We start from the raw sequence: 12,321 nt of genomic DNA on the forward strand, positions 1-12,321 counted from the left end.
GGAGAGGAGGAGGAAAGAGGACCAGAGACAATATACATGTACGAGGGAAGAGACTATTCTAAAGTTGATGAGAAAGATCAAAAAACATTTGAGGAATTATTATCAGGTTAGGTATAATGTATATATGTATGTACATGTATATGCACAGGGTGTGAAGGAACAGTACTCACAGTAGCAAAAACACACCTTTCACTTACCCTAAGCACCAATGTTTCAATTTTATGCATTAAGTTAAATTTTTAGTGTGGCTTTCATGATATTTTTGTCTTGCCTTTGGCTTTTACAGATAAATTCTTTTTAGCAATTTACAAGGTCCTTGCACTTAATTTATGGTTTAAATATTTATTTTATCACTCTTGATTTTATTAATGTGTGTTGTATAGAAAGTTTGAGCTGATTCCAATCAAATTTGAATTTTTTATGACTTTTAAAAGTTGTGCCATAATCAGGCCAAAGTCCCTGTACTTATAATAATACCGTATAGGGGTTTTATTTTGTTGGTATAAAATTTTCGAATTTATTCAGATTTGCCATTTGTTGGTATAAATTTTCACGAATCTTACCTTCTGCAGCCATTTTTACTAGTGTGCCACACCTCTTTTGTGGAATTTAATTTCGTGAATTTAATGAAAACACTAAATTTGCGAAATTTATTACCAGTTAAATATAATTCCTATACGGTAGTACAGGGTAATTGGCCAAATTTTGCCAAAAATGAAATTGAGAAAACTGTGTTTTTCCCTGATACATATATACATGTTCTAATGCTGTATAAAAAGTTAAAAGTGATTCCAATTTAAATTAGATTTTTTATTGGGCGAAGCCCTTACTTACAAGAACTTGAACGTACGTCTGGGCGTGACTGGGAGGTGCGGTCTGGAGGCGGAGCCCCCTCAATGTTTTACATTCTTTCTAGTTAATTTTTAAAGTTACTCCAAATTCTATACATTGTATGCAATGTATTGTAGATTGTACAACATGTGTACATGGACACCTTTATTGTGATTAAGTTTATTGACAAAGTCAGCCTTCATTATTAATTATTGTTTTACAGAACAACTAGTACTGAGTTCCACTGGCCCTTCAACTGATGATAGAGTTTTAAGAAGTGGTGGTTCTGGAGGAGGTCAACTCAGAGCAACTGATGATATATTATCTCAAAAAAGAAAAAGGAAACCACTCACTGAAGAACAACTGGAAGAGAGAAGAAAGAAGGTTTGAATTACCAAATAGTGCAATTGACAGTTCTATGAAGAAATAGCCAATATAAAATCTGCCATTTAATTGTTTCAAACTGAGGATGCTCATTGGCACATGGCACAAAATTGCCAATATAATTATTACTGTATTAAAATTCACCATTAACTTTCCGCAGGCAATTTTGCCAAACATTACTCTTGCCAATAAATCATCTTGTATGGTATTTCCTTAGCTAGGAATTATAGTCTGTAGTAGAATTATGGTCTATAGTAAGCAGAATATTTCAGTGAAACTGATATTTTTAAAAAAGCCAATTTGGAGAAAAACCATGGGCTAAACTGTGTATTAAGGTTACAATATTTATGCCACAAAATTGATTATTTACCCTTTTTGGAAATTCAGGACTACATGTACATGTACATGTACATTTCAATGGATAATTTTTAAATGTTAATTTTCACAAATCAGTCAGAAGTAAACTAAAGTGTGTAAATTTATTTTTTATTGCATTTTTAAAGGTAATTTGTAAGAATTTGTAAGAATTTACAACTAGTAAATTTACCAGCAGTAAATCCTCATACTCCTTATAGAGAGAAGAAGCTAAGATTAAGAGACAAAAACTAATGGAGGAAGAAAAGAAAAGACAGAAAGAAGAGAAGGAAAGAAAGAAGCAGGAATGGTGGAAAGAACACAACTGCTCATCATTAAAGATAAAAGAAGAGGAAGAGAAGGAAGAAGAGAGAGAGGAGAGAGAAATACAGTATCTCATTGGTGACGTGACACAACCACAAAACACATCAACTAATGATGCTATTATTGTGTAGGTAAGGAATATCATCATAATTATTATTGGTATGACTAGTAGACACTCTTCATGGTAGTACATGTATAAGGTGTAATGCACTGGTATAGTGTTGAATAGTCTCTAAATAATCAACTGAATTTATCTCAATATTTATATTAAAATTATTCTGTACATTATGCTTTTTGTGTGCATGTACATGTAGATGATTCTGGACGGTGGGGGCGTAGTGGTTTATTCTCGGCTATATCAACACGCTCAATGCAACCAGAGACCTACTATAAGAAAGCAAGTAAAATGAGAGGTACTGTGTAATGATGGTCAGTTACACTATAAAACTGATGTAATAATTGTAGATTTGTCCTTGAGTGATGTGCATGTAATACCAGTTGATGATATCATGAGTAGAGATCAAGGCAGAGATATGGTATGTATACATGTACATGTACATATAGTGTGTAGTCATTCACTCATTATACAGTTTTTATTGTTCATGTACTACATGTATTGTTGATTTATGTCTTCATCAATTTTAGTTGGCACTAATTGTTGCCCGGTCAAGGGATTCTAGTGGTAGTCTCTCAGGGATTAAGTTACCTTCTCTCAGTATTGGCTTACAAAGAATCAGTAGCCTAGCATTAAGACTAAATGGTAACACCTAGTAATTGTATGATCTTTCTATTTCCTTCTCACTTTCTCTATTTCTCTCTTTTCCCCTGTCCCATCTGTCTCTTTTTCTTTCTTTTCTTTCTCTTTCTATAGCATCAGTTCATTTACCAAGGATAGGTCACTCTACACTCCTCATTTCAATTGGTATGGTACTGAGAGACTAATCAGAAAACATCTCTCAAGCAAAGGAATACCAACATTCATGTATCTCAGAAATGAACAAACCACTTACTATAAACGATAGTGTACATGTACATGTAGGGAAGCCCCTCACATTAATTTCTATGACTGATAATCATCTCCTTAACATTCAACAGTTATTATTTTCCACGTTATAGACAACACAAAACTATACCAAGTGTCAGCCCTGAACTTCATACTAAAGGTAAAAGACTCCTTCATTAATTCATCATTATTGTAATCCTTTAGTAATGGATCCATTACCAGATATATTTACTGATATCAGTGTCTGTTTCTATGGAATTGATGAGAGTACCAAACTCTCTCTATCCCATTATATAATAGCATATCCTAATTCTACATGTATAGATTTGAATGTTAAATTAATAATAATGTATAATCCTTAACTTATCCATACTTATAATGGTGATGTAGAGGAGGCCCCCACTAATAAAACAACACACATTATTGTTCCTGGCTTGGAGGGAAACAAGTTACCATGGAATAGACACAAGGCCACAGTAGTCTCATTGAAATGGTTGGAAGACAGTTTACATGAAGGACATTTTTTACAAACTGAGAAATACATTATTTAATATAAATCAGTATCTTTAAGTTGTGTGACTAAAATAATATTAATTTGAATGTAGTTGTTGCTTGCATGGATTGATTATGTCAGTGTACTGGTATAGTGCATGGCTGCTTGCACACATAATCTAAATGTATGTATGCTGTTCATGCATATAAATTTATTATTTATGGTGCATGTCTCATGTCAGTTACTGTTAATGGCAGTTATGATTAGTACAAATGTAGTTATTGTAAACATGTTTTCAATTTTCTTTACGTCAATAAGTTAATTACAAACTAAATGGTTCATAGGGTTTAATAAGCTTACATATAGCCCTATAAGGTAAACCTACATTGTCTTCTCAGTTTTGCTTTTCATATTTCAATTAATGGCTTCAAAACCATCACATTTCTCATTAGGTGAGTCAAATTATTAATAATACGCTGATATACATATTTTGTGTACAGATATTAGTAAGCTAAACTTTGTTTTACAAGTCTTGAGGCATTACAAGTTTCCTGAAGCAAGATGGTTTGAATTTGGATTGAATCTTGGTCTGCTTCATCCTACACTGGAAGCTATTGAGTCAGCTCATAGAGGGAATCCTTCACGCTGCCTGATGGAGTGTTTAACCAAGTGGTTGACTAAAGCTGATGATAATATCATCACTGTTGGTCCTATTATCTGGAAGACACTGGCTAATGCACTCCGTGGAATGAATGCAGCATCTGTTTCTACTGATATTCGCAAAACAAGTAATACTTTAAATTTATTATTGTTATACTTTGTTCATTATTTTATTTAGTGGCAGATCCTGTTAGTGAAATATTACAGTGTTATATTGGTAGAGTAACTCAAGTTGTTCTTACTGAGGAATCAGTTGATCTCTTACATACAGAGGGATTGATATCTAAGGATACATTAACAGAAGTGAAGAGTTGTGGTTGTTCATTGGTAGGAGATCCAATGTTACTAATATTAAGTGCTGTAGCTGAAGATCATAGCAAGTTATGTACTCTGACAAGCATTCTAATGAAATCAAAGGAAGCAGTGTCTTTAGCTAGTGATATAATAATGGAATATGGTAAATGAATAGTTTTATAAATACACTTAACTTATTTATATGTGACCATAATTGACAAAAGGGCCCTTACGGTGGATTTTAAAATTGATTGTTATAATGGAAAATATCAACCTGTGAGTGCTTTGTTAGACAATCATTGTTTCTAAAAGTTTCATGGTAACTTTTTGCATCCTGTGGAGTAATTTTATGATAAATGGGGCTCAGAAAGTTGGATTTCTTAGGCTAGAAAGACAAATTTCACTACCCGCCATAAGGTACCTTTTGTCAATTATGGTCACATATTCTAATACAATAGGAAAGTCATTTCCTTCAACAGCAATAGTGATGCCATCTCGTCAACAAGCAAGTACTTCAACATCTTCAAGTAATGACATGATATAACATATATACATTGACTATTATATAATAAATACAGAATCTGGACAATTACAAGATAGTAGTAGTGAGACTCAAGTAACTACCAATACTGATGCTACTCCACAAGGTTAGTAACACTAATTATACCCAATTCAATGTCATTACACTATATTATAGGTGTAGTAGAGGTCATAGTTCATCCTGGCTATGAAGCTGAGTTTGATAGAATGGGTGATATGCTTGGTACACTTATTGATGATATTGTTCCTCTCATTAAAGTGTCCATACCATCTGTGGATCACCTTAAAACCTACCTTGGAAGGTGTCGCCGAAACTTAAAACCTCGATTGAAAGATGCCAATAGCTTTGATGATGTAATGGAAGTGATTGAGGATGAGTGTTCTATCACTAACGTTGCTCTATTGGAGACTATAGTGAACAAATACTCAATACAAGATGCTGGAGACATGATATTAGCTTATCAGACACACTTGGATGAATTCTGTGAGAACAAATTAACAATGTTTTGTGATCGTCAGCTTAAGAGATTATCCTCTTCTCTCCTCACTTGTGAGACAATCAAGTTTGTTCTGAAATGGAATCCAAGTGAGCATTCTCTCTCCAGTATCAGAGCCCTCCTATGGAAAACGTTCAAGGATAATCAAGTGGAGGTGGTAGTGATCAAGGAAGGGAACTCCATCATTGTTACTTGTTATGCTCCTCATTATCTGATGGAGAGTTTACTAGTGACAGCTAGAAATAACGTTGATATGCTAAAGGAGATGGGATTGATTAGCTTAACTATTGGTTATTATACTGTGTATGATGAACATGCAATTGATGAGGTTAGTGAATGTATGTGTATATAAATTAATAGTATACTTTAATATTTGATAGGAGGTGAAGAGTCTAATGAAGAAACTGGAGATGGTAGAGAGTGAAAGAGATGATTTACTTGAGGAGAATGCTAAATTGAAGGGTACAATAGACACATTAAGTATATATTAATTATTATTAATTATAATTATTGATAATTTAAAGGTATCTCATATGAAGGTAGAGAAGTTGATGAAAGCAATAAGTCATCTATACAATTATCAGGTATAATGACATTTATGTTGTGATAAATATTGTCGTGAGCATGAATTTTTAAGAAATACATCATGTGGCTAACTTGTTGTTGCTTATAATTCAATTGGTTCATTTTTATTATTTAGAGTCTGAGAAGGAAGACAGTAAAAAAAAGATGACAAAAGCAATGCAAATGGAAATAGATCATTTACGATCATCTCTTCAAAGCAAAACAGGTATATGTACAAACATGCTTAATACTGTATTACAGCTGTGTTTAGAGTATCATTATCACTTGTACATTAATTTGTTATAGTAGGAGGATGATTGCTTATACTCAATACTAATACTGGTCTTTCTTACATGCAATAAATTTTTAAGCGTTTTTAAAATTAGGGACAAATTTGTAATATAATTATTAATGACTAGGAATAGAAGAAAAGTTAATTGGAGTAGAAAAAACATTAATTGAAAAAGAAAAGGAGATAGAACAGTTACAGGAAAAGATATCATTAATGAATACACAACAACTAAAAGAAACTTCAATAGCTCTTAGTATGTATTACATTATATTAACATAATTACTACTCAGTGGTATTTTAGGAAAAGATCAGTCAGCACAAACAATAGATCCATCAAAAAGACCAGTTTATGTAGCTATTGGAGACTGGGAGGCAAGAGAAAGCATTGAGCTTTCATTTAAGAAAGGAGAGAAACTTGAGATCAAGAAAGAGCGTACTAATGGATGGTGGCTAGTAAGATCGTTAGATACTGATCAAGAGGGACTTGTTCATATTAATCATATTGAAAAAGATAAAGAGAGTGAACTGTCGACATTGGAATCACTTGAACTGTTTCATTATGCGATGACAGAAAATGTTGATATACTTAAAATCAAGGAAATTAAAAGAAGCAGGAACATTGAGAAAGCTAGTGCCTTTTGGTCATTAATTAAACAAGATTCAGTTCTGCTAGATCAACTTAGGAAAAAAGAACATGGTAAGATATATTTATATGTACTAATAATCTATAGAGTATTTAATTGAGGTTATTAGATATTGTTCATGATCTGCAGTTTCACTACTATATTTTAGATATCAATCAAAATTAAGGTGCTCTGGAAAACAAAATTTTGTATTTTTGTCTATCAAATTTTGGGAAAATAAAATTTTTTGTACACCATAAAATCCATACAGAAGTGTTGCTTGCCTTAGTCATTAAAAATATCATAGTAGAGAATTGCACTTGATGATACAGTATAATCAATTATAATTTCTTTATGTATTCAGGAAAACCTAAAGCAATTAGGTGGTATGATGATGGTGTTCAACTGACCTCTCCATCTTTAATACAATGTCAAGAAGTAGTTTCTCTATTAACATACAAACATAGGAACATTATCATCAACAAATCATCTCCTGACGTTGTGTGGGATCTGTTGCCAGTTTTATTACAAAATGAAAAGGTGAAATACTTAAAAATACAAGACACTCAACTAACACAGGACTCCATCTCATCCTTATGTAACTTACTGGCTAATAATAAATCATTATTAAATTTAGTGCTTACTAACTGTTCCATTGATGACAAAGCAGTTGCTGATATTACAAACGTACTACAAATACACAATAACACTCTTTTAACATTATACTTCTTTGATAATCCTCGTATTACTTCAGTTAGTGCTCAGTCTCTTTCTGAACTAATTATCAACAATTCAACATTAACTGGATTACAAATAGGATGTACTTCAATATCATCTGATGGAATATTACTAATTCTTCGATCATTAACAATTAATAAAAATATAAAGCTCTTTCTAGATCTGAAACACAAAGACACATGCACAAAATACCATGACTATAATCTTATAAAAGATAGATTAATATTTTTTGATTAATTAATTAATAAAAAATTATTATTATATTTTGCTTTTTTATTGATGATGCTGATTCAACAATTATTTAATAAAATTAATTTAAACACAAAATAATCAACAAGTGATTTATGATAAACACGTACAAAAAAATACAAAATAATAAATTATCAAAGAAAAAATAAAATAGAAGAGAATAGTACAACAAACTTATTGGGCAAGCAGTACATCAGTTGTTATTAAAATAATAATAATAATAATAATAATAATAATAATAATAATAATAATAATTAACAGAACTATTATTATGATGGTCCTTTGTCCCCTCCCCCTCCTCCACAGCATCCTCCCTTAGCACGTGGTGTATCAGTTTGTCTTAAGAGAGAGGCACCAGCTGGTAAACTAGTTAAACAATCTGGTGGTAACTTAGAGCTATGAGACAAGAGAGAGATAGAGATTGTTACAATAGTACATACTACAGTACACCATTAGTAGCTACTCACTTATTTCAATGAACATTTCCTCAACATTCCTAGCAGTGAGGGCACTAATCTCTGCAAATATGGCATTAACTTCTGATGCATAAGTCTGACATTGTTCAGCTGGAATCTGAGAGGAGAGGAGAAGGGAGAGAAAGGATTTTTTAAATTTTCTGATACATATTGATGTCCTTATGCTGTGTAGCAAGTTTGAGTTGATTCGTAATATATTCTACTTTTCAGCCATCTTAAACTGTATTTAATCAATTTTCACAGATTTTATTAACGATAAATCCATAAAAATTTTGGGCCACAAAATTTCCTGCTATATGGTGATCATAATAGTTTACCTGCCAAAAGCTCCGTATGTGTTGATAATCATCAATGGTAAGCTAGTATTCATCTGTTGTCTACTGGAGAGAAGATTCTGTACAACAGGAATACTGAGATAAGCCGAGAGCAATCCCAAGCTAATAGATACAACCTTCCTAATGTAATAACCTTTTGGAGGACAATATTGATAATAGTAATGTACACAGCACATTGTATGTCATTTCAATGATGTGTATAGATCTACATGCACATTTACACCTAATTAGTGGTATGTTTGCTCAAAATTGTGTCTAAAAATTAGTACATGTACATGTATAAGTTTATGAACCTTACTATCACTACATTAATTTTTTTGCTTTTAGCCATTCAGCAATAGATTCAGGCCTGGAGTCAAGTAAGTACATTGCTTTTGTTAATGTTGGCATTTTCATCTTAATTACTGAAACATTCGTATGTGTTGTGATGGTAAGTAAAGACTGAACTTATTCAAAATTAATCTAGTGCATAGCTTACTTCACTGATAGACATAAAAATAATCTGCAATGGGAAGAACACATGGCTCTCAACATGGAAATGATAAAGCTCCTTAGAGACATTAAAAGGCAGTTGGAGGAGGAGCAGCTTCTACAGCAGCAGCACAAACAAAACCATTTTTACAATTTTATGTAGTGAGGCACCATAAAGTCCACTGTATTTTAACCTTCTTTGTCCTTTTTGCCATGTTATTGTTTTACTGTATGAGACTACAACTTGGACTGTCAGGGTCTGATCCCAAGTAGGCAAATCTTCCATTTTTAGTATATTGCCAGAACAGTAATTAATGATTGTGTGGATGGTTGGGAAGTAGTTGGTAGTGTGTAGATATCTAATTCCTTGATGCATGAGTCTTGTTCTTGCTAATGATACATTGAGAGAGAGAGAGAGGGGAATCTTTTATATTACATTTACATTTTGTATTTTTGAGTTATGGCTATTAAGAAATACTGTATAGCGGGAAATTTTGAAGGGGCTAAAATTTGACAAATTTCTAAATTTTGGTGATTGGAGAATTTAAATTTTGCAAAATTGTGGCCATGTGTCATTGAGCATGCATTTAATGGCTCAAAATGGTGGACTTTTATTTTGGCGAATGGCTATCAAAACGCCAAATCCGCCAAAGCTAATCCCCTCCAAAATTTCCCACTATATGGTATGCAAAGTACAATAGCCCATGATTTTTTTCAGAAAAAAATGGCTCCAAAATTACCCCCAAATATTTATTACATTTTCTGATACATACTGATGTCCTTATGCTTTGTAAAAAGTTTGAGGTGATTCGAACTCCATTTCTTGCAATTGGCTGATTTCTGAAAAATACCCTGTACTAAAGCTCATGTTTTTTTCCCAGAAAAGTGGCTCTGAAACAACCCCCAATTTTTATTATATTTTTCTCCATTTTTTGATACATAACTATCAAGGCACATGCATGTCATTGTCATTACCCATCTCTTCAGCACAATCCCTGTACTTTACTTGTTACACCCGTTTTATAGAATACTTACTTATGATTCTTGTTAGTTAGACTACTTACCAATCAATTCCTGAGAGAGAAGAGCCTGAAGGGTCTTTACCAGTGTCTATAATTAAAATTTAGATCCTTTCATCCAGCCCCACCCATTGTCTGCAATTCTATTCACCCGGTTAGCGCATTGTTCCTGGACAGTTGTCCGGAGTTAGGTGTAACTGTTCCTGGAAACTATCCTTAGGGATAGACACTATGAATAATAAGTAGTTTAGCTTAATTAATGATTAATGAATAAGGGGGAGGGATGTCAAGGAGCTATGGAGGCTCACTCAGGAGCTCGCTCAGGAGGCTGAAAGCCTGAAACATCAAGAAAGGCAGCTCAGTGGATCATGGTTTTTCAAATCACGAAGTGGATGGAGTACTGGTTAGTATCTAGTAGGCTTACATGTATATAATCATTATTCAGTAGTCAATTACTGAATATATATAATCCATTACTATTAGTCGAGCTATTAGTACTTATGGTTGCTGTACAAGTTGCAGCCAGTCATTAACTGTTCATTTGATATTGTTCCTTAGTCCTTGTCCATGCATATTATGTTTTTACAGTTGAAATAATAATAATAATAATAATAATTATTATTATTATTATTATTATTGCAGTAAAGCATTTTACTGTTACTATTACAATAAGCCATTGTTATTAATAAAAAATAATGTTGTAATTTAAGTGGTTTTAAGGTGTCTGTGCATTGGATTTTTTTGCCGGCATGAAGTTTTTTAGAAAAGCATCGGTCATTGGGCACAGGATGAAAAGCCTCTGAGTTGATTAGTTGTTTCCAGCTACACTTGTTGTTGTCACTTATAGCATATTGCTGTACATGTAATAGTAGTCTGTTTTGTATTATGAGAATTACATTATACAATTACTTCCTGATGTTCACAAAAACTCTTGCTTTTACTATTATGCTACTTTACTTAGTACCCTGTAATCATTACTATTGCCCCAGGGTGTTGTGTCTGTGCACCATATGGTTTGTGTCTGTGTGCATAAGATTTACAAGCAGCCATCAATCATGCAGTCTAAGCTAACTTGCAAATTTGCAATGTGGTATTATAATAATCCTTATAGCTGTTTATGCATCTTGTAATAGTATACTGAAAAATACGCAATCTTGACATGTACGTGTGTTGTTAATAAGTACTTAAGGGTGGAAATATTGAATGTTGCTTTACCAGCACAATATCTCATTTTGATATCACAATAATTACTAATAATTGTGTTCATCAAAGCTGTTACAATAACAATGATCCTTTGTAATGGTTCCTAGCCTAGAAAATCCAACACAGTACATGTAACTTAGTCTGGATTAGTAGTGGTACCTTTTACATCACACTTGTGCTAAGGGTTACGATATTTGATTACATGTACCACTCACATGTATAGTAAGAAAGGATTATATTCTGTTAGCTACAATATTATCATGATAGTTACTAAATACTGATATATTGCCCATCCTTATTGGTACTGCATTTCTCTATTCTCATTGTTGTGTTCCTTGACCCCTATTCTTGTATATCTTAATTTGTCTCGTATTGACATTTCTTCCTCTCTTTTGCCTTCTCTCCTCCTAGTATATGTACATGTACATCTAACTTTTGCTCTTTCTTTTTTCTTCCTATATAGGATTCTCCTATCTCTTACGTTCTTTGTCTTCTTGTGCATAATACAGTTCCTTACTGATACTATAAGCTTGTGTTAACACATGTACGTCAATGTCATGTTTTTTATGTTATTTATTATTATAGTACATTTTTGGATTACAGACGCATTGCGTGTCAAGAATCAAGATTCCATTTCCGGCAAAAGATGTGGGAGCAGAACTATCCTAACAACATGATGGTAAGACACAATTCACAATACAGTGCATGTTTTATTCAGTGCATGTACACATGTACAGTAAATGAGAGATAGTGAGTGTCCTTTGGTCAGTAATAATTGATGTATCATTTATTGTACAGGAGAATGGAATTAAGACAAAATGCTAAGAATATTCAAAGCATGTCCAATTTGAACAAGTACAATGTTTAAACATCAAAATTACTTAAAATTACCCTCTCTTTTATCTCTCTTTTAGTGCCATTAACTACTCATAATCAATAAACAATTTGTTCCATGGACATTAACTTATTAC

General features: G+C 32.7%; 1 protein-coding gene, 2 long non-coding RNA genes and 1 pseudogene across 3 annotated transcripts; 3 read left to right on the forward strand and 1 right to left on the reverse strand.

Moving 5' to 3' along the window:
- The window catches only part of LOC109585433 (chromodomain-helicase-DNA-binding protein 1-like), a 7,420-nt pseudogene extending 3,924 nt beyond the window's left edge, over positions 1-3,496 (forward strand).
- Positions 3,497-3,810: 314 nt separating this feature from the next.
- LOC105314204 (uncharacterized) lies at positions 3,811-7,834 on the forward strand. Its single transcript, XM_020001517.1, has 12 exons — positions 3,811-3,841; positions 3,890-4,177; positions 4,228-4,506; positions 4,802-4,870; positions 4,922-4,990; positions 5,041-5,708; positions 5,761-5,842; positions 5,905-5,964; positions 6,081-6,170; positions 6,364-6,489; positions 6,538-6,933; positions 7,224-7,834. Exons 1-12 carry the CDS (start codon positions 3,811-3,813, stop codon positions 7,832-7,834), a joined length of 2,769 nt encoding a protein of 922 aa, XP_019857076.1.
- Positions 7,835-8,121: 287 nt separating this feature from the next.
- On the reverse strand, positions 8,122-10,298 carry LOC109585437 (uncharacterized). Its single transcript, XR_002186492.1, has 4 exons — positions 10,193-10,298; positions 8,640-9,518; positions 8,314-8,419; positions 8,122-8,242 (listed from the first exon to the last, which is right to left on the reverse strand). It is a non-coding gene; the product is annotated as an uncharacterized LOC109585437 (long non-coding RNA).
- LOC109585436 (uncharacterized) lies at positions 10,297-12,321 on the forward strand. Its single transcript, XR_002186491.1, has 5 exons — positions 10,297-10,550; positions 11,814-11,894; positions 11,954-12,029; positions 12,149-12,205; positions 12,265-12,321. It is a non-coding gene; the product is annotated as an uncharacterized LOC109585436 (long non-coding RNA).

Source organism: Amphimedon queenslandica, unplaced genomic scaffold (assembly GCF_000090795.2).
Source record: "Amphimedon queenslandica unplaced genomic scaffold, v1.1 AMPQUscaffold_13062, whole genome shotgun sequence".
Taxonomy (NCBI): domain Eukaryota; kingdom Metazoa; phylum Porifera; class Demospongiae; order Haplosclerida; family Niphatidae; genus Amphimedon; species Amphimedon queenslandica.

Excerpts from the sequence above, each read along its gene's own strand:
- LOC105314204 (XM_020001517.1), top strand. The coding sequence starts at position 3,811 with ATGGCTTCAAAACCATCACATTTCTCATTAG. Across the intron at positions 5,709-5,760 it reads ATGAACATGCAATTGATGAG|GAGGTGAAGAGTCTAATGAA; the intron begins GTTAGTGAATGT and ends AATATTTGATAG. Across the intron at positions 5,843-5,904 it reads GGAGAATGCTAAATTGAAGG|GTATCTCATATGAAGGTAGA; the intron begins GTACAATAGACA and ends GATAATTTAAAG.